The 25,008-nt window shown below is 42.7% G+C and overlaps 1 protein-coding gene across 4 annotated transcripts in view; it reads left to right on the top strand.

Annotated features, from left to right (window-relative positions):
- LOC112233716 (ATP-citrate synthase) overlaps window positions 1–25,008 on the top strand; it is a 133,534-nt gene that overhangs the window by 29,672 nt on the left and 78,854 nt on the right. For 3 of the 4 annotated variants that reach the window (XM_024401528.2, XM_024401529.2, XM_024401530.2), the window contains exons 7-14: window positions 192–322; window positions 2,351–2,469; window positions 8,494–8,630; window positions 9,173–9,234; window positions 11,187–11,304; window positions 17,703–17,857; window positions 19,482–19,575; window positions 20,160–20,219. In XM_024401528.2, coding sequence (XP_024257296.1) covers window positions 192–322; window positions 2,351–2,469; window positions 8,494–8,630; window positions 9,173–9,234; window positions 11,187–11,304; window positions 17,703–17,857; window positions 19,482–19,575; window positions 20,160–20,219 — 876 coding nt within the window. The remainder of the gene's footprint in view (window positions 1–191; window positions 323–2,350; window positions 2,470–8,493; window positions 8,631–9,172; window positions 9,235–11,186; window positions 11,305–17,702; window positions 17,858–19,481; window positions 19,576–20,159; window positions 20,220–25,008) is intronic. The other variant, XM_024401531.2, reaches the window with a different exon arrangement.

Consider the following 25,008-nt stretch of genomic DNA (forward strand, 5'->3'; position numbering starts at 1 on the left):
TAAAAAGTACATGAAATGCAAATGAAATCTGGACCTGCTTGAAATATATGTGAAAATGCCTTAAAGCCAGGCTTTTACAAGCTCCCACAGCAATGGCTCAGTAGTACCTCTCACTTTGAATTCCTCACTGCAAATCAGCTGTTGTATTTAACTCTCCATTGGTGTATCATGGCATTTGTTTTTCTCTCCAGTGGTCAACCAAGATGGCGTGTTTGTCCTCGACATGGCAGCCAAAATTGATGCCACGGCTGACTACATCTGCAAGGCGAAGTGGGGTGACGTGGAGTTCCCCCCACCCTTTGGGAGAGAAGCCTACCCCGAGGTGAGTTGGACAGAGGGTCTAGAGATGTACATCTCATTCCAAAATCATGGGTGTTCATATCGAGTATGTCCCCCCCCTTTGCTGCTACAACAGCCTCTACTCTTCTGGGAAGGCTTTCCACTAGATGTTGCAACATTGCTGTGTGGACTTGCTTCCATTCAGCCACAAGCATTAGTGAGGTCGGGCACTGATGTTGGGCAGTAAGCCTGGCTTGCAGTCTGCATTTCAGTTCAGCCCAAAGGTGTTTGGTGTGGTAGAACTTGACCCCATCTATATTGACAAACCATTTCTGTATGGACCTCGCTTTTTGCACTGGGGCTTTGTCATTCAGCAATGGGCCAACCCAAACTGCTGCCACAAACTTGGAAACACAGAATCGTCTGGAATGTCATTGTATGCTGTCGTGTTAAGATTTCCCTTCACTTGAACTAGGGGACCTAGCCCAAACCATGAAGATCAGCCCCAGAGCATTATTATTCTACCTCCACTGAACTTTAGTTGGCACTACGCATTGGGGCAGGTAGCGTTCTCCTGGCATCCGCCAAATCTAGATTTCTCCATCGGACAGCCAGATGGTGAAGAATGATTCATCACTAAAGAGAAAGCGTTGCCACTGCTCCAGAGTCCAATAGCGGTGCGCTTTACACCTCTCCAGCTCACGCTTGCGCATGGTGATCCTGTGCTTTTGCGGGTTTCCCTGCAGCTGCTCGGCCATGGAAACCCATTTCATGCAGCTCCCGATGCTTGGTAGTTAGTGAGTGCAACCGAGGACAGACAATTGTTACGCACTATATGCTTCAGTGCTCGGCGGTCCCATTCTGTACTCTTGTGTGGCTTACCACTTTTCAGTTTTGTTGCGCAGAAATTTTCACGCCATGATTAAAGCACTTACAGTTGACTGGGGCAACTCGAGGAGGGCAGAAATCTGACGAACTGACTTGTTGGAAAGGTGGCATCCTATGACAGTCATGTTGAATGTCACGGAGCTCTTCAGAAGGCCATTCTACTGCCAATCTTTGTCTATGGAGATTGCATGGCTGTGTATTCGATTTTATATACCTTTCAGCAATGGGTGTGGTTGAAATGGCCGATTCCACTAATTTGAAGGGGTGTCCACATACTTTCGTGTTTATATCAAGAGTCTCAGGGTAGGAGTGACGATTTTAGGATCAGTTTTGCCTTTTGGACCACAATGAATAATATTACATGGACAGTGAGGACCTGATCCTAGATTTCCATCCCTACTATGAGAAGCTTGATATTGTACATGTACCTGGAGAACATAATTCTCCTATCATATCACCCAATTTAATTATATTACTTTGTTTTGTATTTGTAAGATCCTGGTTGAATGAAACAGACGGAGCCCAGCTAAATAGTCAAAGTTTATTCACGGAACGTTCTGAAGTCAAGAATACAAATCAACTAATTTTATACTGACTTCTCACGCCCACACATGCACACAAACATGCACATATGCACACACACACAAACATATGCACACATGTCCTGCTACGCACACACTGTCTGTCTCACTTCCCAGCCGACAGAGATAGTGACTTTGTCCTTGAGACGTACTCCCCGTTCTCTCCCAAATCTCTAGTCAGGTCGGCACCAAGCTGAGACAGTGTGTTTAGAATACCATAAAGGCATATTGTTTTACCCTAATTCTGACGAGGACTACACATTTGTTGATTATGATTTCATACATTCTAATCATTTCCATATGTTTCAGGGTGGGATATTCTAATCATTCAATTAACAGACACCTTTCCTCTATCAACATATGGCTGCAGAAATGCCTGACAGTTCTCTAAGCTAATGGTTTTTCTTGTTTCTTCAGGCCAATGGCTCGGGCTCTCCAGTATTCAATTGAAATAAATGTTATCCATTTTCTTTTCATGAGAACTTTCAATCCATGGAACTAACAACTTGTATAGATTTGTGGGGTAATTAACTTGTGACTGATTTTTTTTGCTACCCTCAGAGTATATGCCCTAGTGACACATCCTTGTCTACCAATTCTAGGAGGCTTACATCGCGGATTTGGATGCCAAGAGCGGGGCCAGTCTGAAGCTCACCATCCTGAACCCCCTGGGAAGGATCTGGACAATGGTGGCAGGTGGAGGAGCCTCCGTAGTCTACAGGTAGGGTTGCAAAATTCTGGAAACTTTCCCGAAGTTCCTAGCCTAGTCCCAGATCTGTTTCGTTCCTGCCAACTCCATGCCTGTCATTTAGGTGGTGCAAGCTATCTGCTTTAGTTTTCGAAATGATCTCTGTTGAGGGATGAGCTGGATGAGTTTCTTCTGAACACATTTCCAATTGTTGGTTATCTCAATTTGTGCACATTTTTCAAAATACTTTTGTTCCTTAGCTGGACAGGCAAACACCGCCGAGTACTAAACTGTAAACCAATCAAAACTTGTGTACTATCCATGGTACGATCTCTGCTGATCATGTCTACAAATCACATTAAACATATCTAAGGTTGTAGACAGCTGGTGACATCTTAAGAGATCTCCGTCTGACCAACTGCTATCAGGTTAAGTATATATTTTTTGTAATCTAACTTATTTAGTTATAGAAATGTGATATCTATGCAAGCTGTAAAATTACTCTCAACTTAAAACACAGCAACCTTACTATTGGAGCTAGCTTGGTAGTTTCCTAGCGACTTACAACAAGTAGATCCGTTGCTAGCTAGCAGGAGAAAATATCACTAGCATATCATTCTGGGACAAGCAGTGTTTTATCAGTTTATTCCAAGTAATCATTTAAGGCAAGTAGTATAAATCTAATAGTCAAGGCAGAACCCACTCATTTTATTCATACTGACAAATAAGAAATGTCTCATTGTCCCTGTCAATAGTTGGTGGCAGAGCACCCTGACTCAGACTGTCAGGATGGTCATTTTGTAGCTCACAAACTACAAATCGAATTTTATTTGTCAAGTGTGCCAAATACAACCGGTGTAGACCTTAAAATGAAATGATTACTTACAAGCTCTTACATTCCTTTGCAGTGATTTATTTGATTAATTCTCGTCTCTCCAATTTGTCTCACATGTTCTATTCAGCTCTCCTGTGTCTCTTTCAGAGATCAACCAAGTGATATTCACCAAGCATGGGCTGTGAGGAGAACCATCCTACTGCTGTTTGAACTAGGCCTGCATCACTATTTAGACATTGAGACCACATATGGGTTTGCCCGTCTTTTCTTTGTTGAAGAACAACTGCAAATACATCTGCTTCTTTAAGCACTTTGAAGACTAAACTCAATGTAGAACCAGTTTAACAGGTGTCGTGTAATATTTCTGATTCAAAGGGGAGACTTTATCATTTCAAAACAATCAACTTTATTTAATATTGATTATTTCAATAACTAAGCTGGTTGATCCCACACTCCGAAGTGTGATGCCGAGAGCTCAATGAGCAGAATTGAGCCACAGTATTTTATAGTTAAAACACATCCTCCTGAATACGTGACAAACAGATGTCTGGAATAGGTCAAAAGGTTAGGATTTGTATGTGAGAAAGGAGTATCCCCCAGCCAGATATCAGATAGAAGACTGTTCCATTTGTATAGAAATCAGGGTTTGGCCCTTAAGACAAGGTTCCTCCAATCAGCTGTCCACACCAGAGACCTCTTCCTGGTACTTCACAGTATACAAATATCAACTCATTCTATGGAATGCAGGGTATAGGTTTTATCACCAAGCCATCACAAATAAATTGCTAGCGCAGAGGCCCAACTCAGTCCCGCTGACACAGATGAGAGCTATTTGATGCATAAACAGTAAAACATATTCTTGTAATTTTCCTACCATACAGGTGACAAACATATTATTTTACATTTGTAACATACTGTTGGAGGATTCCTGGAATTGTATTGTCCCCGTCAGGAGCCCAGTCTTTTGCCATAGATGGTAGAGTTCTCATCTCTGGATCACGCAAGCTTAAGATTGCATTCTGCTAAGGCACTTGTCTGTCTACATCGGTCCGCTACATTGGTGACCTGGGTGGGATCCTTTCATTTGACATTTTAGTCATTTAGCAGACCGTCTTTAGCAGACCCTCCTTTCGAAACGCATATATGGGGCCTGGGCGCACACATGCTCCTTGAGAGAAGGGAGAATACTGAAACATGGGTGGATGACAGTTCTACAGTCTCCATCAGAGGCCCAGGCTTTTGGCATAGATGTTAAAGCTAATTTCTGGACTGCACCATTGTAAGATTGTGCCCTCCCTGGCATTTGATATACATTGATTGGCAGGTTACACTGTACAGTGCATTCAGAAAGTATTCAGACCATTCCCTTTTTCCACAGGCTTATTCTAAAATGGAATAAATATTTTTTTTCTCATCTGTCTACACACAGTAACCTATAAGGACGAAGCGAAAACAGGTTTTTAGATGTTTTTGGAAATGTATAAATAAAATAAAAACACTTATTTACATAAGTATTCAGACCTTTGCTTTGAGACTCAAAATTGAGCTCCGGTGCATCCTGTTTGCGTTGATCTTCCTTGATGTTTCTTGATTGGAGTCCACCTGTGGTGACTTCAATTGATTGGACATGATTTGGAAATGCACTCACTTCTACATAAGGTACCACAGTTGACTTTGCATGTTAGAACAAAAACCAAGCCATAAGGTCGAAGGAGTTGTCTGTAGAACTCAGACAAGATTGTGTCGCTGCACAAATCTGGAGAGGGTACCAAAAAATGTCTGCAACATTGAAGGTCCCGAAGAACACAGTGGCCTCCATCATTCTTTAATGAAAGAAGATTGGAACCACCAAGACTCTTCTTAGAGCTGGCCACCCGGCCAAACTGAGCAATTGGGGGAGAAGTGCCTTGGTCAGGGAGGTGACCAAGAACCGATGGTCACTCTGACAGAGTTCTGCTGTTCAGAACTCTAGAACTATGTTCTAGAGTGCTGCTGTTCTGCAGCACTCTCCCAATTAAGCCTTTACGGTAAAGTGGCCAAACGGAAGCCACTCCTCAAAAGGAACATGACAGCCCGCTTGAAGTCAAAAGGCACCTAACGGACTCTCAGACCATGAGAAACAGGATTCTCTGGTCTGATGAAACCAAGATAGAACTCTTTGGTCTGAATGCCAAGTGTCAAGTTTGGAGGAAATGTGACACTATCCCTACCGTGAAGCATGGTGGTGGCAACATCGTGCTGCGGGGATGGTTTTCAGCAGCAGAAACTCCCCAACTGCAGGTATGTCAAAGGTGCTTCAATAAAATACGGACTAAATTTGTCTAAATACTTTTAATTTTTTTATTTCACCTTTATTTAACCAGGTAGACAAGTTGAGAACAAGTTCTCATTTACAATTGCGACCTGGCATCTAAATGTAAAGTATGTATGTGTACATGTATGTATCTGTGTGTGTGTGTATGTGTGTATATATATATAATATATTATATATATTTTTATTTTTTTGGGGGGTTAATCCATTTTTATAGCAAGGTTGTGATGTGGATGAAGTCAAGGGGTCTCAGGTACTTAAACTACCTGAGACACCTTTGCTATTTATCTCTGTACTCAATAAATGGTAAACAAAAACTATTGGTGATGGTGTACTTTGTTTGAATGTATATGCATGAAACGTATATTATGGAAAACATGTCCCACACTCTGTCATAGTTAGTAGAACAATGAATGGATTGGCCAGATTTTGGCACATCAGCTTTTAGAAGATTAATAGGAAAGCTAATCATTCAAACCACCTAAATATACTCACATTCACTGAACAAACATTTTCCCAACTGCTTTTTCTACAGTCCTACACACTCTAACATTCTACATATCTTAAATTCCAATGCATCCAACATTATGCATGCCTACCATGGTATTGGGCAGCTGCTATTTGAGAATTCATATGTATTGCAAGTTATGCCTAATATGTAGGCTATGCCATATATAGTGGCTAATATTCCTATGCAGCTGTTTTAACTCTATTCTCGCTTACATGACACACACACACACATGCTTTTAATTGTGTTTATAAGAAAAGTATTTGAATGTTTTCAAGCCTGCTGCTAGTTACTTGAAATGAGACGCCAAAACATGATTAACATTTTTTTTTTCACTGATAGATTGCTAATGAAACACATTGACATTTACAGTAGTTGATTACGCAAACTGTGACATTGGCTAGCTTTCAATATATTGCCTAAATGGTCAGTTACCTCAAGTGCACTTCTATATTTGAAGTGTACTCAAACAGATATTTACTTATAGCTAGCTACATCTGATCCTCGTCATCAGACAGCAGCTTGCGTTCTCACTACAGGCTGTTTACACATCGTAGATAGAAGCAGGACATTTGCTTCCTTCATCATGAGGAGTATGTATGGAAGTTCTGGTTGGTTCCAAGTTTGGCAGTTCCGCATTTACCTGGGCAGACACTTCTTTTTATGAGTGGAAGAATTGGTGTCAAACTTTTATAGTCATCATAAGAATTGTTCAGTCACGTATACAAAAAATCAGCTAGTTCAACTTCAATTTTTTTGGCTTCTGCCCACTACCTAATTTGTCGAGCCAAACTGTCCCATAAATCAACTCGGCAAAAAAAGAAACATCCCTTTTTCAGGACCCTGTCTTTCAAAGATGATTCGTAAAAATCCAAATAACTTCACAGATCTTCATTGTAAAGGGTTTAAACACCATTTCCCATTTTTGTTCAATGAACCATAAACAATTAATGAACATGCACCTGTGGAACGGTCATTAAGACACTAACAGCTTACAGATGGTAGGCAACTAAGGCCACAGTTATGAAAACTTAGGATACTGAAGAGGCCATTCTACTGACTCTGAAAAACACCAGAGGAAAGATGCCCAGGATCCCTACTCATCTGTGTGAATGTGCTATAGGCATGCTGCAAGGGGGCATGAGGACTGCAGATGTGGCCAGGGAAATAAATTGCAATGTCCGTACTGAGACGCCTAAGGCAGCGCTACAGGGAGACAGGACGGACAGCTGATCGTCCTAGCAGTGGCAGACCACGTGTTACAACTGCCCGAGTTACACCAGGAACGCACAATCCCTCCAGTGTTCAGACTGTTCGCAATAGGCTGAGAGAGGCTGGACTGAGGGCTTGTAGGCCTGTTGTAAGGCAAATATCACCGGCAACAACGACCCTATGGGCACAAACCCACCTTCGCTGGACCAGACAGGACTTGCAGAAAGTGCTCTTCACTGACGAGTCGTGGTTTTGTCTCACCAGGGGTGATGGTCGGATTCGCGTTTATCGTCGAAAGAATGAGCGTTACACTGAGGCCTGTATTCTTGAGCGGGATCGACGTGGATGTCCGTCATGGTCTGGGGTGATGTGTGACAGCGTCATCGGACTGAGCTTGTCATTGCAGGCAATCTCAACTCTGTGGGTTACAGGGAAGACATCCTCCTCCCTCCATGTGGTACCCTTCCTGCAAGCTCATCCTGACATGACCCTCCAGCATGACAATGGCCCCAGCCATACTGCTCGTTCTGTACGTGATTTCCCGCAAGACAGGAATGTCAGTGTTCTGCCATGGCCAGCGAAGAACCCGGATCTCAATCCCATTGAGGATGTCTGTGGAACTTGTTCAGTTTGTCGTTGAATCTTTTATGTTCATTCAAATATTTACACATGTTAAGTTTGCTGAAAATAAACGCAGTTGACAGTGAGAGGATGTTTCTTTTTTTGCTGAGTTTAGTTGGCAGGAGAGCAGAAACATATTGCCATCCAGATGTTTTTTTCCAGAAATTCCGGTTGGAAGATTCCCACCCTGCTTGTTTGCTCCTGATTTAGGGAATCCTCCCGACTGGGATTTGGAAAATATTAAAATTACTTGTTACTATAGTGCAATGTTATCTATAATTCTATGATCCCAGCTACACTTAGTTTTCAGTTTGAATCGATCCCAGTGTTGCTGAATAGAACAATTGCGCTGCATTGGCGGTTTTGGCACTGAAGATACTTTCTAATTGCATTTATAACCCGTGCAGCTCAGGGCATGACTTTGGCCATGTCCCAAATGTCACGCTATTCTCTATCTAGTGCACTACTCTATGGGCACTGGTCAAAGTTAGTGTACTGTAAAGGCAATAGGGAGCCGTTTGGGAGGCAGCCACTTGTCCTTGACTCTGACACCTGTCCCCTCGAACGTAGTGACACCATCTGTGACCTGGGTGGAGTGGATGAGCTGGCCAACTACGGGGAGTATTCAGGAGCGCCCAGCGAGCAACAGACCTACGACTACGCCAAGACCATCCTCTCACTTATGACCAGAGAGAAGCACCACGAAGGTGGGCACTTGCTCAGCTTCCCCAACCCCAATTATAAGCTTAACCATTAGTAGGAAAATGCATAACTGACCCAAGATCAACGTCTAGTGTCAACTTCACCCTCACCTGGGAACTCGCCAGGGTTGCCCACCTTGCACCTTATAGTTTTGAAATCAACGTTGGCATCATCAGCTCATATTACATTTGGGCTATATCATAAACAATGCACGTAGATGCAAGAAGTCCCACAGAATGTATTACTCCTGTACTGCCTCTATTCCAACGTTTTGATCCGAGTTGGATCTTCTTAATTAATTTATTAATCTTCATCAATAAATGTGAAGCAATATGTGTTGACTTAAAAAAATAAAACAATGTTTTACTAGTTACACATAAATTACTTTTGGACAGACGAATTCCATTGGTTGGGACTATTTAACTCCGTGCAACACTAAGTTCTATCACATGCTCAATTCTTAGTGTGTTACCGCATTGTCAAACTAGATGTTGTTACATGAAGTCTCAGCATTAATACTAACACATTTCTATCTTTGCCTCGCCAGGGAAAGTGCTGATCATCGGAGGAAGCATCGCTAACTTCACAAACGTGGCGGCCACGTTCAAAGTAAGGCGCCCAAACACGGTCTTCCCCTAGTGCTGTGTCATTGATAGGGCCAGACATAATCTGAGTGCAGAATGTGCATGAGTCCCTTGAATGTCATTTGTAATGAAAAATATATTCATTGGCCTTGTCTAAATACCTCTACTCGCGTTCTAAATAGTAAAATGTCTAACATTGAGAGTGCTTTAAATGCCAGAATGTCATACTCTATATATACCAAAGTATGTGGACCCCCCCTTCAAATTCGTGGATTATGCTATTTCAGCCACACCTGTTGCTGACAGGTGTATAAAATAAAGCACAGTCATGCAATCTCCATAAACAAACATTGGCAGTAGAATGGCCTTACTGAAGACCTCAGTGACTTTCAACGTGGCATCATAGGATGCCACCTTTCCAACAAGTCAGGTCATCAAATTTCTGCCCTGCTACAGCTTCCCCGGTCAACTGAGTGCTGTTATTGTGAAGTGGGAATGTCTAGGAGCGACAACTGCTCAGCAGCGAAGCGGTAGGCTGCACAAGCTCACAGAACGGAACCGCCGAGTGCTGAAAATTGCCTGTCCTAGGTTGCAACACTCACTACTGAGTTCCAAATTGCCTCTAGAAGCAACGTCAGCACAAGAATTGTTCGTCGGTAGCTTCATGAAATGGGTTTCCATGGTCGAGCAGCCACACACCAGCCTAAGATTACCAAGCATTGGCTGGAGTAGTGTAAAGCTCGCCACCATTGGGCTCTGGAGCAGTGGAAACGTGTTCTCTGGGCTGATGAAGCGCGCTTCACCATCTGGCAGTCCCACAGACTGGGTTTGGAGGATGCTACCTGCCTGAATGCACAGTGCCAACTAACGTTTGGAGGAGGAATAATGGTCTGGGGCTGTTTCATGGTTGGGGCTAGGCCCCTTAATTCCAGTGAAGGGAAATCTTAACGTTACAGCATACAATGACATTCTAGACTATGTGCTTCCAACTTTGGTTACAGTTTGGGGAAGGTGCTTTCCTGTTTTAGCATGACAATGCCCCCGTGCATTAAGCGAGGTCCATACAGAAAGGTTTTTTTGAAATCGGTGTGGAAGAATTTGATTGGCCTTCACAGAGCCCTGAACTCATCCTCATCGAACACCTTTGGGATGGATTGTAACACCGACTGCGAGCCAAGCCTAATTGCCCAACATCAGTGCCTCTAATGCTCTTGTGGCAGAATGGAAGCAAGTCTACGCAGCAATGTTTGAACATCTAGTACAGTAGAAAACCTTCCCAGAAGAGTGGAGGCTGTTATAGCAGCAAAGGGGGGACCAACTCCATATTAATGCCCATGATTTTGGAACGAGATTTTCGAGCAGGTGTCCACGTACTTTTGGTCATGTAGTGTACTCATTTAGTCTTCATCTGTATTTGCTGCATACTCTATTAAGGAAGAGGTGCATCTTTTCAGACCCATTTGTCATAAGAGGATGGGCTGTTGCAAAATGAACGAATGGCGGGAAACAACACGTTTGAGCATTAGATGATGCTTTCTTAGTATGGGTGAGCCTAGTATGTTTATTTGTTGCTGAATGCATACTTTTATATTAAACTATATATATATATATATATATATTATGATTAGTACACAGTACGTTTTAAAAATTAGTAGGCAAGATCGTTTTTCGGACACAGTGGTTCTCTATTTGGATACACATGAGAGCTGATGCCTAGTCTTCCTGGCAAAATTCTAACATTTAGAATCTATTCAATCAAACCAAATAATGCCACTAAACATGATATAACATGCTGCAGTTTCATATATGAAAATTATGTATATAATTATATAAATTCAATAAGGACACATTTAGAAAAGGCATCCTGCAGGTTTTGTCCAGCCTTAGCCATTGTGCCTGCCTTTAATCCCATGCTTTGAACAAGGCATGTCTATCCATACATTTTACCATACTGTGCTCTCCTTTGATCACCCCTAGGGCATCGTCAGGGCTATCAAAGACTACCAGGGACCCCTGAAGGAGAACGGAGTCACCATCTTTGTGCGTCGCGGCGGCCCCAACTACCAGGAGGGCCTGAGAGTGATGGGAGAAGTAGGTGAGTCCAGGCTGCAACTAGTTTGCTACATTCCAATTCTCTACCCTACTTCCCGAAGTGTGCACTTGTACACTCCCTGTTATGGATTTAAAAGGAATGGACTGGTATAATGAATATGGTGGTAGCTCCCTCCAGCCATTCTTGTATCAATCCAATGATTTGAAATGCATGAGGTGGAGTGAACGAGTACACACTTGGGGAGAAGGAAAAGTAATTGAAACATGGCAATTGTCCCACTCCTCCCTTCTGCCAACGTTTACTCCAATTCTCTGATCTGAGACGACTGTCCCTGACTGCATCCCGGATGGCACCGGGATCGGGGCCCATAGGGTGCTATTTAGGACAGACCTTAGTTTCTGCCATATTGCTTTCAACTGAGTGGCACCATCGCTTCAACTATCAGATGTGATAAGGCGATTTGGGGGCGTAATAAAGTAATGTAGAAGTGTGGACAGATAACCCTACCACTGGTCATACAGTGCCTTCAGAAAGTAATCACACTCCTTGACTTAATCCACATTTTATTGTGTTAGTCTTTAATTTAAAATGGATTCAATTGAGATTTTTGGTCACTGTCTACACACAATACCCCATAATGTACGAGTAATTGTTTTTATGAATTGTTTACAAATTCATAAATGATTATCTGAAATGTTTTGAGTCAATAAGTATTCAACCCTTTTGTTATGGCAATGCTCAGTTCAGGAGTAAAAATGTGCTTGACAAGTTACATAATAAGCTGCATGGACTCTGTGTGCAATAATAATGTATAACATGAATTTTGAATGACTACCTCAACTCTGTACACCACACATACAATTAGCTGTCAGGTCCAGGGAATTTCAAACACAGATTCAACCACAAAAATCAGGGACGTTTTTCCAATGACTCGCAGAAAAGGGCATTTATTGTTAAATGGGTGAAAAAAATTAAAAAGCAGACTTTGAATATGCCTTTGAGCATGGTGAAGTTATTAATTAATACTAACCTAATTAACTGAGTGAAAAGCAGGAAGCCTGTGCAGAATAAAAAATATACCAATAGATGCCATTAACTTTATGGCCTGAATACAAAGTGTTATATTTGGGGCAAATACAACACATTACTGAGTACCACTCTCCATATTTTCAAGCATAGTCATGGCAGCATCATGTTATGGTTCTGCTTGTAATCTTTAAGGACTAGAGTTTTTCAGAATAAATGGAATGGAGCTAAGCACAGGCAAAATCCTAGAGGAAAACCTGGTTCAGTCTACTTTCCACCAGACAGTGGGAGATTAATTCACCTTTCAGCAGGACAAGAACCTAAAACACAAAGCCAAATCTACACTGGAATTCCTTACCAAGAAGACAGTGAACGTTCCTGAGTGACCCAGTTGCAGTTTTGACTTAAATCTACTTGAAAATCCATAGCAAGACCTGTGTCGTGACTTACTTTTATTAATCTGATTTATTTATCGAATCAACTAACTTTGTTGTAATTATTACCCTATTTTAAATTAATCATATAACAATGATTGAGAGCCGTTGTTCAGAGTTACCATCTTCCGAATTAAACTCTAAAGGTCTTTACCTATCACATCCATATCAGTCAATGAATTAATGATTACCTCTTATCATTCTGAACAGTCATAACCTTGGATCTGCAAAAACCCCAACCTTACTTATGATTCAGTACTACACAAATTGGTTTATTTACTAACTAAATAATATCACAAACATACACACTTAATACATGAGAATAAGGTCCCTAGCGGACTGACAGCATATGGCGGCTTGTTACACAGAAATTAACTTCTCACTAATCATATACTTTGCACATGAACCGCTGCCCGTTTGGAGTAAGAAATCATGAATGTATTTACGTGTGAATGCTGTATATGTCTGTCAGATCCAGCCTTAGGAAGGATGTGGGATGGCCTTTCAGCTGCATTCTTGTAAGGCTCTGATTGTCTGAAAGGGGTCTCCCCTTTCCTGTCTTCTACTGTTCACTCTGGAAGATTCTCCTTGGATAGCTAGGCAAGCCAGCTGTGTCGATGGCTCCCACTGGGTGATGAGAGTAGCGTACTACGGTGATTTGAGAATAGTATAGTAGGATGATTTGAAGAGTAGTAGGATGGTCCCACTTTGTTCATGGCTACAAAATATTGACTTGTTTGAGTGGAATCGGCTATTGCGATGTTTGCCTTGTGCGTTGCAACATTTGTATCGGAGTCTATTGCGTCCTCACTAATGGAATTAAATTTGGCGGATCTATTGTCCAGCAATAACGCACCCTTTTTAACTGGAGTAAGTGCTTCTGTTCAATCTTAAATTAGATTTTCTAGAAATTTGACTTAACAAAGATACTTTCATTCTTTTTCATAACTAATATACAACGTTAAGGATGGAGTCTTAAAGGGGATATACAGTGGGGCAAAAAAGTATTTAGTCAGCCACCAATTGCAAGTTCTCCCACTTAAAAAAATGAGAGGCCTGTAATTTTCATCATAGGTACACTTCAACTATGACAGAAAAAAAATGAGGGGGAAAAAATCCAGGAAATCACATTGTAGGATTTTTAATGAATTTATTTGCAAATTATGGTGGAAAATAAGTATTTGGTCAATAACAAAAGTTTATCAATACTTTGTTATATACCCTTTGTTGGCAATGACAGAGGTTAAACGTTTTCTGTAAGTCTTCAAGGTTTTCACACACTGTTGCTGGTATTTTGGCCCATTCCTCCATGCAGATCTCCTCTAGAGCAGTGATGTTTTGGGGCTGTTGCTGGGCAACATGGACTTTCAACTCCCTCCAAAGATTTTCTTTTGGGTTGAGATCTGGAGACTGGCTAGGCCACTCCAGGAACTTGAAATGCTTCTTACGAAGCCACTCCTTCGTTGCCCGGGCGGTGTGTTGGGGATCATTTTCATGCTGAAAGACCCAGCCACGTTTCATCTTCAATGCCCTTGCTGATGGAAGGAGGTTTTCACTCAATCTCACACGGATCAGTCGTCCTGGTCCCTTTGCAGAAAAACAGCCCAAAAGCATGATGTTTCCACCCCCATGCTTCACAATTAGGTATGGTGTTCTTTGGATGCAACTCAGCATTCTTTGTCCTCGAAACACGACGAGTTGAGTTTTTACCAAAAAGTTCTATTTTGGTGTCATATGGTCAGATGAAATTCTCCCAATCTTCTTCTGGATCATCCAAATGCTCTCTAGCAAACTTCAGACGGGCCTGGACATGTACTGGCTTAAGCAGGGGGACACGTCTGGCACTGCGGGATTTGAGTCCCTGGCGGCGTAGTGTGTTAGTGATGGTAGGCTTTGTTACTTTGGTCCCAGCTCTCTGCAGGTCATTCACTAGGTCCCCCCGTGTGGTTCTGGGATTTTTGCTCACCGTTCTTGTGATCATTTTGACCCCACGGGGTGAGATCTTGCGTGGAGCCCCAGATCGTGGGAGATTATCAGTGGTCTTATGTCTTCCATTTCCTAATAATTGCGCCCACAGTTGATTTCTTCAAACCAAGCTGCTTACCTATTGCAGATTCAGTCTTCCCAGCCTGGTGCAAGTCTACAATTTTGTTTCTGGTGTTCTTTGACAGCTCTTTGGTCTTGGCCATAATGGAGTTTGGAGTGTGACTGTTTGAGGTTGTGGACAGGTGTATTTTATACTGATAACAAGTTCAAACAGGTGCCATTAATACAGGTAATGAGTGGAGGAGCCTCTTAAAGAAGTTACATGTCTGTGAGAGCAGAAATCTTCCTTGTTTGTAGGTGACCAAATACTTATTTTCCACCATAATTTGCAAATAAATTCATTAAAAATCCTACAATGTGATTTTCTGAAAAAAATTCTAATTTTGTCTGTCATAGTTGAAGTGTACCTATGATGAAAATTACAGGCCTCATCTTTTTAAGTGGCAGAACTTGCACAATTGGTGGCTGACTAAATCCTTTTTTGCCCCACTGTACTTTTCAGAGTAGAGTTACCTGGAATGCTTTTCCAACAGTCCTGAATGGATTCCCACATATGCTGAGCAAACGTTGGCTGCTTTTCCTTCACTCTGCGGTCCAACTCATCCCAAACCATTTCATTGGGTTGAGGTCGGGGGATTGTGGAGGCCAGGTCATCTGATACAGCACTTCATCACGAACCTTCTTGGTCAAATAGCCCTTTACACAGCCTGGAGGTGTGTTGCGTCATTGTCCTGTTGAAAAACTGATAATGGGACAAAGTGCAAACCAGATGGCATGGCGTATTGCTGCAGAATGCTGCGGTAGCAATACTGGTTAAGTGTGCCTTGAATTCGAAATAAATCAGTGTCACCAGAAAAGCACCATCACACCACCACCTCCATGCTTCATGTTGGGAACCACACATGCAGAAATCATCTGTTCACCTACTCTGCGTCTCCCAAAGACCTGGCGGTTGGAACCAAAATTCTCACATTTGGACAAATCAGAACAAAAGACAGATTTCCACCGGTCTAATGTCCATACCTCGTGTTTCTTGGCCCAAGCAAGTCTCTTTATTATTGGTGTCCTTTAGTAGTGGTTTCTTTGCAGCAATTTGATCATGAAGGCCTGATTCACGCAGTCTCCTCTGAACAGTTGATGTTGAGATTAGCCTGTTGAACTCTGAAGCATTTATTTGGCCTGCAATTTCTGAGGCTGGTAACTGATTAACTTATCCTCTTCAGCATTCCTGTGCCGGTCCTCATGAGAGCCAGTTTCATCATGGCGCTCGACGGTTTTTGCGACTGCAATTGAAGAAACGTTCAAAGTTCTTGAAATGTTCCGTATTGACTGACCTTCATGTCTTAAAGTAATGGACTGTCATTTCTCTTTGCCTTTTTGAGCTGTTCTTGCCATTAAACCAAATAGGGCTAACTTCTGTATACCCCCCACCTTGTCACAACTCAAATGATTGGCTCAAACGCATTAACTTCTTACGGGCCGTCCCACCTGGCCAACATCCGGTGAAATTGCAGAGTGCAAAATTCAAATGACAGAAATATAAATATTTAACGTTCATGAAAATACAAGTGTCATACATCAAATTAAAGCTTAACTTCTTGTTAATCCAGCCGCTGTGTCAGATTTCAAAAAGGCTTTACGGTGAAAGCACACCATGCGATTATCTGAGGACAGACGCCCCGCATACAAAAGCATAAAAAAAACATATTTCAACCAGGCAGGTGCGCAACGAAAGTCAGAAATAGCCATATAATAAATGCCTTACCTTTGCAGATCTTCTGTTGGCACTCCAAAAGGTCCCAGCTACATCACAAATGGTCCTTTTGTTCGATAATGTTCTTCTTTATATCCCCAAAAACTCAGTTTAGCTGGTTTCCTTCCAAAATGCATCCCAAACGTTTCCAATAAACTCCTCCAAGTCAAACAACGTTTATAATCCAAACTCAGCTACCCCAATACGTAAAAAAACAATAACATTTAAGGCGGAGAATCGTTATTGTCTTTACCGGAGATTAACAACAAAGAACGCGCTCTCATCCCCGCGTATGACATCACTACAGCCAAAATGGGAACCACTTAGAAAAACTAATTCTAGCTAATTTTTCCAAAAATGAGCCTGAAACTCTTTCTGACGAGTGTTGACATCTAGTGGAAGCCCTAGGAACTGGAATCTGGGAGATTTTCGCCTCATAATAAACATGACAACCATTGGAAACAGTGGTAGGCTGAATTGTTTTTTTTTTTTTGGATGGTTGGTCCTCGGGGTTTTGCCTGCCATATCAGTTCTGTTATACTCACAGGCATTATTTTAACTGTTTTAGAAACATTAGTGATTTCTATCCAATACTACCATGCATATCCTAGCTTCTGGGCCTGGGTAATAGGCAGTTTACTTTGGGCACGTTTGTCATCCAAACTTAAAAATACTGCCCCCTACCCCAGAGGTTAAGAAGGAAAGCAATTCAAATATTAACTTTTAACAAGGCACACCTGTTAATTGAAATGCATTCCAGGTGACTAGCTCATGGAGCTGGTTGAGAGAATGCCAAGAGTGTGCAAAACTGTCAAGGCAAAGGGTGGCTACTTTGAAGAATGTATTTGTTTTAACACTTTTTTTAGTTACTACATGATTACCACATGTGTTATTTCATAGTGTTGATGTCTTCACTATTATTCTACAATGTAGAAAATAGTAAAAATAAATAAAAACATTGAAACATGAAACTTGCCTAATGTTCCAAGTTTGCTGGGTATACTAAAACATAAAGACCATCTTTGGCACTAAAGATAATTGAGTCCATTGGTAGACAAAACTATTTCTGTTTTTGGGAAATTCACACCTGGAGATTTGATCAATAGGTTTCCTTTTTTATTGTACAGTTGTTCAGAATAATCTAAATATTTGTTAACCATGTCCATTTTTTTTCCCCATAGGTAAGACCACTGGTATCCCCATCTATGTTTTCGGCACAGAGACCCACATGACGGCCATTGTCGGCATGGCGCTGGGCCACCAGCCGATCCCCAACCAGCCTCCAGTAGCCGCCCACACAGCCAACTTCCTGCTCAACTCCAGCACCAACTCCGCTGTACGTTTTGTGTTCAATGTAGAGCTGACCCCAATTGGTCGACAGGTCGATTTTTCAGTCGATTAGCTTTTCGCTCTACCAATATGTATTTTTTTGGTCAAGCAGTGGAGTGTATGCATGCACGCATGCACGCACGTATGTATTCCAGCCAGTCAGCCAGCCAATCAAGGGTTTTGTTTATTTTTACACTGTTCTACTTTGTGGAATAATAGTGAAGACATCAACACTATGAAATAACACATGGAATCATGTAGTAACCAAAGAAGTGTTAATTAAATACATTCTTCAAAGTAGCCACCCTTTGCCTTAAAGACAGCTTTGCACACTCTTGGCATTCTCACAACCAGCTTTCATGGGGTAGTTACCTGCAATCCATTTAAATTAACACGTGTGCCTTGCTAAAAGTTAATTTGTGGAATTTATTTCCTCATTTGTGTTTGAGCTAATCAGTTGTGACAAGATAGGGGTGGTATACAGAAGAGTCATATAAGTCCATATTATGGCAAGAACAGCTAAAATAAGCAAAGTGAAACGACAGTCCATTACTTTAAGACAAAGTCAGTCAATCTGGAACATTTTAAGAAACTGAAAGTTTCTTCAAGTGAAGTTGCAAAAACCATCAAGCGCTATGATAACTGTCTCTCATGAGGACTGCAACAGGTAAGGAAGACCCAGAGTTACCTCAGCTGCAGAGGATAAGTTCATTGGCGTTCAAGTAACAGACGCATCTCAACATCAACTGTTCAGAGGATCAGGCCTTCATGGTCAAATTGCTGCAAAGAAACCACTACTAAAGGACACCAATAAGAAAGAGACTTGCTTGGGCCAAGAAACACGAGCAATGGACATTAGACCGGTGAATCTGTCCTTTGGTCCAAATTTGAGATTTTTGGTTCCAACCTCCGTGTCTTGGAGACGCAGAGTAGGTGAACGGATGATCTCCGCATATGTTGTCCCCACCGTGAAGCATGGAGTAGGTGGTGTCGGGGTGCTTTTCTGGTGACACTGATTTTATTTAGAATTATTTTATATCTCTCTTGGAGGACCTGAGCCCTAGGACCATGCCTCAGGACTACCTGGCATGATGACTCCTTGCTGTCTCCGGTCCACCTGGCTGTGCTGCTGCTCCAGTTTCAATTGTTCTGCCTGCTGCTATGGAACCCTGACCTGTTCACCGGACGTGCTACCTGTCCCAGACCTGCTGTTTTCGAGATACTCTCAATGATCGGTTATGAAAAGCCAACTGACATTTACTCCTGAGGTGCTGACTTGTTGCACCCTCGACAACAACTGTGATTATTATTATTTGACCATGCTGGTCATCTATGAACAGTTGAACATCTTGGCCATGTTCTGTTATAATCTCCACCCGGCACAGCCAGAAGAGGACTGGCCACCCCTCATGGCCTGGTTCCGCTCTAGGTTTCTTCCTAGGTTTTGGCCTTTCTAGGGAGTATTTCCTAGCCACCGTGCTTCTACACCTGCATTGCTTGCTGTTTGGGGTTTTAGGCTGGGTTTCTGTACAGCACTTTGAGATATCAGCTGATGTAAGTAGGGCTATATAAATAAACAGAATTTGTTTTCAGGGTGCCCACATCTACCTCATCACTGTCTCTTCTTTTAGACCCCAGCATCTACCAGGACAGCCTCCTTCTCTGAGCCCAGAGCAGCTAACGATGCCACGTTAGCTAAGAAGCCCACAGCGGGCATACCAGCAGGTAACGAGTGCTAACCACGCCACCCTGCCCTCCTTACCAATTTTCACTGGTTTTCCTGGAACAGATTAAACCCAGTCTCCATTGAGGATGCTTTTTTAAGTGCAGGACTAGGCTTAATCTGTTTCAGGGGAAACCTATCCTTAAAGCGCTAGTTTACAACAAAACAAACATATGTCATGTGTAGATCCTCAGAGGTTCAGTAAGAAAAGGGACAACTTGGGGACAGTTTAGACTCCCTACAGCTCATATTCATTAAGGCACATTGTAGCTAAATGTAGCAAGATGTTTTGCAACGGAAACTATTTAAATCATGTAGTAGTGCATCTGGGAGTAAACAATTGACATTGCAAAATGTTTTGCTACAGTGTGCATTGTGCACTAATGAATATGAATGACCCTGTTCTCACACACACAACCCTCTGTCTTCTGTCTGCTTCTTCACCTCTGCCATCCCTCTTTCCCTTTTCTCCCCATCTACACCAACCACCCAGCACAGTTTGACATTTTAAGTGTTTTGTTTTTTTCCTTTTGCCCCTCATTTCGATGTGTAATCAGCCTGTCTTTTCATGCTCAAATCTTTTAAGCCACTTCTCATTATCCGTGGCTGTGGCCTGTGAAGGAGGAATTCACAGGAGACTGCTACGGTAAGTGCAGGTGTAACCCTACACGACGAGCTCACCCATCCTGCTCCCCCACTCCTTGGGTTTGTCCCTGTCTTGCCCCACACTTCCCCAATTTAGAGGTGTGTGTGTGTGTTGCTTTCATGCCTATGTTCTGAATTGGCATTCTAGAACTCCCACGGACTAGGCCTAGGGAATGGTCTACATTGGTAAGTTCCTTGGGTTTCGTATTGTTTGTTTACTTTTTATTTTTTTTTTATAGATGTTTAGTTAATTGAGCTCCTATATCGGTCCCTCTTATTGGGTATCCATGCAATGAAGTGTGAAGGCCAAGGCATGCAGCCATACATGCAACCATACAACACACCCAATGCATTAGTTGATTGATGAGGTTACATAGTAAGGCTTTTATTCAAACTGTTTGGTACCTTATTTCGTTGTCGCTTATTTTGTCGTCACTGCTTTGTGTTGCCCAGTTGGTCACAGAAGCACAGGCTTCGTCAGGCTGGAGAGGAGGTAGGGATGAGTGATAGACCCTCAGTCCTCCTCCAGGCTCTCCTCTCTTCCTCCTTCTTTCCCCTACGTCCATCCCTGTTTCTCTTAAGTAGTGTGTGTGGGAAATGCCTTTGTTCAGCCTCTATCCAGTTAGGTGTTTCTCATGGTGACGAACTGTCCCAATTCTCCTACTCTTTTCCAGAAATGTTGACTTGCATGCTTCCCGGCATGGATTTTAAAGCATATTATTGATGAAAGCATTGGCTGGAGTACATTTCCACCATTGTTAAATCCATGCACCGGTGTAAGTGTACACTTTGGGTGGAGGGTGTAGAATCAGACGCAAACCTTGTCAAATGGGTTTGCGGCTGTCCCGGACTGCGGTTAACTACAGAAAGTTGCTCACTTCCTCTTTCCTCGCTCTCCTTTTTTTGTTTATTTATGTATATATGTAGAAACGTCCCTTTTTCAGGACCCTGTCTTTCAATGATAATTCGTAAATCTAAACTTCACAGCTCTTAATTGTAAAGGGTTTAAACACTGTTTTCCATGCTTGCTCAATGAACCTCAATGAACATAAACAATTAGTGAACATGCACCTGTGGAACGGTCATTAAGACACTAAGAGCTTACAGACGGTAGGCAACTAAGGTCACAGTTATGAAAACTTAGGGCACTAAAGAGGCCTTTCTACTGACTCTGAAAAACACCAAAATAAAGATGCCCAGGATCCCTACTCATCTGCGTGAATGTGCTATAGGAATGCTGCAAGGGGGCATGAGGACTGCAGATGTGGCCAGGGAAATAAATTGCAATGTCCGTACTGTGAGATGCCGAAGACAGCGCTACAGGAAGCTGATCGTCCTAGCAGTGGCAGACCACGTGTTACTGCAACTGCCCAAGTTACACCAGGAACGCACAATCCCTCCATCAGTGCTCGGACTGTCCGCAATCGGGTGAGAGAGGCTGGACTTGAGGCTTGTACGCCTGTTGTAAGGCAGGTCCTCACCAGAGATCACAGACAACAACGTTGCCTATGGGCACAAACCCACCTTCACTGGACCAGACAGGACTGGCAAAAAGTGCTCTTCACTGTCTTGTCTCACCAGGGGTGATGGTCGGATTTAAGTTTATCGTCGAAGGAATGAGCGTTACACCGAGGCCTGTAGCGGGATCGATTTTGGAGGTGGAGGGTCCGTAATGGTCTGGGGCGGTGTCACCGCATCATCGGACTTAGCTTTTTGTCATTGCAGGCAATCTCAACGCTGTGCGTTACAGGGAAGACATCCTCCTCCTCATGTGGTACCCTTCCTGCAGGCTCATTCTGACATGACCCTCCAGCATGACAATTCCACCAGCCATACTGCTTGTTCTTTGTGGGATTTCCTGCAAGACAGGAATGTCAGTGTTCTGCCATGGTCAGCGAAGAGCCCTGCTCTCAATCCCATTGAGCACGTCTGGGACCAGTTGGATCAAAGGGTGAGGGCTAGGGCCATTCCCCCAGAAATGTCTGGGAACTTGCATGTGCCTTGGTGGAAGAGTGGGTTAACCTCTCACAGCAATAACTGGCAAATCTGGTGCAGTTCATGAGGAGATGCACTGCAGTACTTAATGCAGCTGGTGGCCACATCAGATACTGACTAACTTTTGATTTTTACCCCCCTCCCCCTTTGTTCAGTGACACATATTTCAATTTGTTAGTCACATGTCTGTGGAATTAGTTCAGTTTGTCTCAATTTTTATGTTCATACAAATATTTACACGTTAAGTTTGCTGAAAATAAACGCAGTTAACAGTGAGAGGACCGTTCTTTTTTTTGTGTGATTATATAACAAACGCGCGCGCACACACCGTGCATTCGGAAAGTATTCAGACCCCTTGACTTTTTTCATATTTTGTTATTCTAAAATTGATTAAATAGTAGTTTTCCCTCATCAATCTACACAGTACCCCATAATGACAAAGCAAAAACAGGTTTTTAGAAATTTTGTAAATGTATAAAAAAACAACGGAAATATCACAAGTGTTGAGACCCTTTACTCAGTTCTTTGAAGCACCTTTGGCAGTGATTACAGCCTCTAGTGGGTATGACGCTGTATGTTTGGCTCATCTGTATTTGGGGAGTTTCTCCCATTCTTCTCTGCAGATTGTCTCAAGCTCTGTCAGGTTGGATGGGGAGCTTCGCTGCACAGCTTTTTTCAGGTCTCTCCAGAGATGTTAGATCGGGTTCAAGTCCGGGCTCTGGCTGAACCACTCAAGGACGTTCGGTGACTTATCCCAAGGCCACTCCCTTGTCTTCTGTGTGCTTAGAGTCGTTGTCCTGTTGGAAGGTGAACCTTTGCCCCGGTCTGAGGTCTTGAGCAGGTTTTCGTCAAGGATCTCTCTGTACTTTGTTCCGTTCATCTTTCCCTCGATCCTGACTCGTCTTCCAGTCCCTGCCGTTGATAACACTCCCACAGAATTCCCACACATCGTTCTTCACCGTAGGGATGGTGCCAGGTTTCCTCCAGACGTGACGCTTGGCATTTTGGCCAAGGAGTTCTGTCTTGGTTTCATCAGACCAGGGAATTTAGTTTCTCATGGTCAGAGTCCTTTAGGTGCCTTTTGGCAAACTCCTAGTGGGCTGTAATGTGCTTTTACCTTTATTAATCGAACCCCAGGCTGTAGTGACTCCTCAACACTGCTATGCAGTGCCTTGGACTACTGTGTCATTCTGTGTGCCTTCATGTGCTTTTTAAATGAGAAATGGCTTCCGTCTTGCTGCTCTACCATAGGCCTGATTGGTGTAGTGCTGCGGAGATGGGAGAACCATCCAGAAGGACAACCATCACTCTGTCAGAGTGACCATTGGTTTCTTGGTCACCTCCCTGACCAAGGCCCTTCTCCCCTGATTTCTCAGTTTGGCCAGGTGGCCAGCTCTAAAAAGGGTCCTGGTGTTTCCAAACTCCTTCCATTTAAGAATGATGGAGGCCACTGTGTTCTTGGACCTTCAATGCTGCAGCCATTTTATACCCTTCCCCAGATACCCTTCCCCAGATCTGTGGCTCGACACAATCCTGTCTCTCAACTCTACAGACAATTCCTTGAACCTCATGGCTTGGTTTTTGCGCTGACATGCACTGTCAACTGTGGAATCTTATATAGACAGGTCTGTCTTTCCAAATCATGTCCAATCAATTGAATTTACCGCAGGTGGACTCCACGTTGTAGAAACATCTCAAGGATGATCAATGGAAACAGGATGCACCTGAGCTCAATTTCGAGTCTCATAGCAAGGGTCTGGAATACTTAGTAAAACAGTTTTTTATTTTTTATTTTTTTATCTCTGTGTGGCCGATTGTTGCTAATGTGACTAGAATGACGTATACAACAGCTAAGTTTCCGGAACAGACATTTATCTTTATATGGACAGAAAGCTTAAATTGTTAATCTAACTGCAGTGTCCAATTTACAATAGCTATTAGTGTAAAAGTACCATGTTATTGTTTGAGGAGTGCACAACATATCACTGGTATCAAATGGTTTGATACATTTACCTTCCAGAATGTAAATCACGTTATTACATTCAGCGATCTTGCTCTGATTTGTCGTCCTGGGGGTCCCAGAGAGAACATGTAGCATAGTTTTGTTTGATAAAACCATTTTTATGTTCAAATGTAGGAACAGCGGTCTGTAGTTTGACCCCACTGCTGTTTCTGAAAAATCGATTTCAGAATAAGGCTGTAACGTAACAAAATTGTACATTTGGGGGGGGGGGTTGTATTATTTCTAACAGTACAGTGGGAAATGTAAAGGGGGACAGATCGTAGGGGCAGAAGGGTGGCTGCGATTGGGCTCAAAACACTGTTGCCGGGGGGCATATGTTGCTTAGGCTGTTACACCAGCCGCTGGCACTCCCTCCCCTTTTGTGTCTGATAGATCTGGATAGGCGGAGCCTATTATTTAATAGCTCCTCCAGTCATCTAGGTTCTGATGTATTGATTCCACCTTCTAGTCATGACAGAGCAGATGGCAAGCATAGATGGAAGGAAACTAAGATCTGGAACAAAACAAAGCCCTGGTAAGACGGTGGTGAACATATGCTTTTAATTTAGGTTTTTTTCCAGAGGGGGGATTACAGGTACAAAAACAAAGAAATGCATACAAAGAACTGCAAACCAGGTCATTTTTCCCTGGTCAGGTCATTCTGTTCCAGTTAAAGGTTGTTCTGATTTAATTAGATCTGTAGACCATGCTTTTTTTTATGGCTAGCTTAGAATATGAGCGTTCCAAAAGTTGTTTATATACACTGCTCAAAAAAATAAAGGGAAGACTTAAA

The sequence above is a fragment of the Oncorhynchus tshawytscha genome, linkage group LG25 (assembly GCF_018296145.1).
Source record: "Oncorhynchus tshawytscha isolate Ot180627B linkage group LG25, Otsh_v2.0, whole genome shotgun sequence".
NCBI classification, from domain to species: domain Eukaryota; kingdom Metazoa; phylum Chordata; class Actinopteri; order Salmoniformes; family Salmonidae; genus Oncorhynchus; species Oncorhynchus tshawytscha.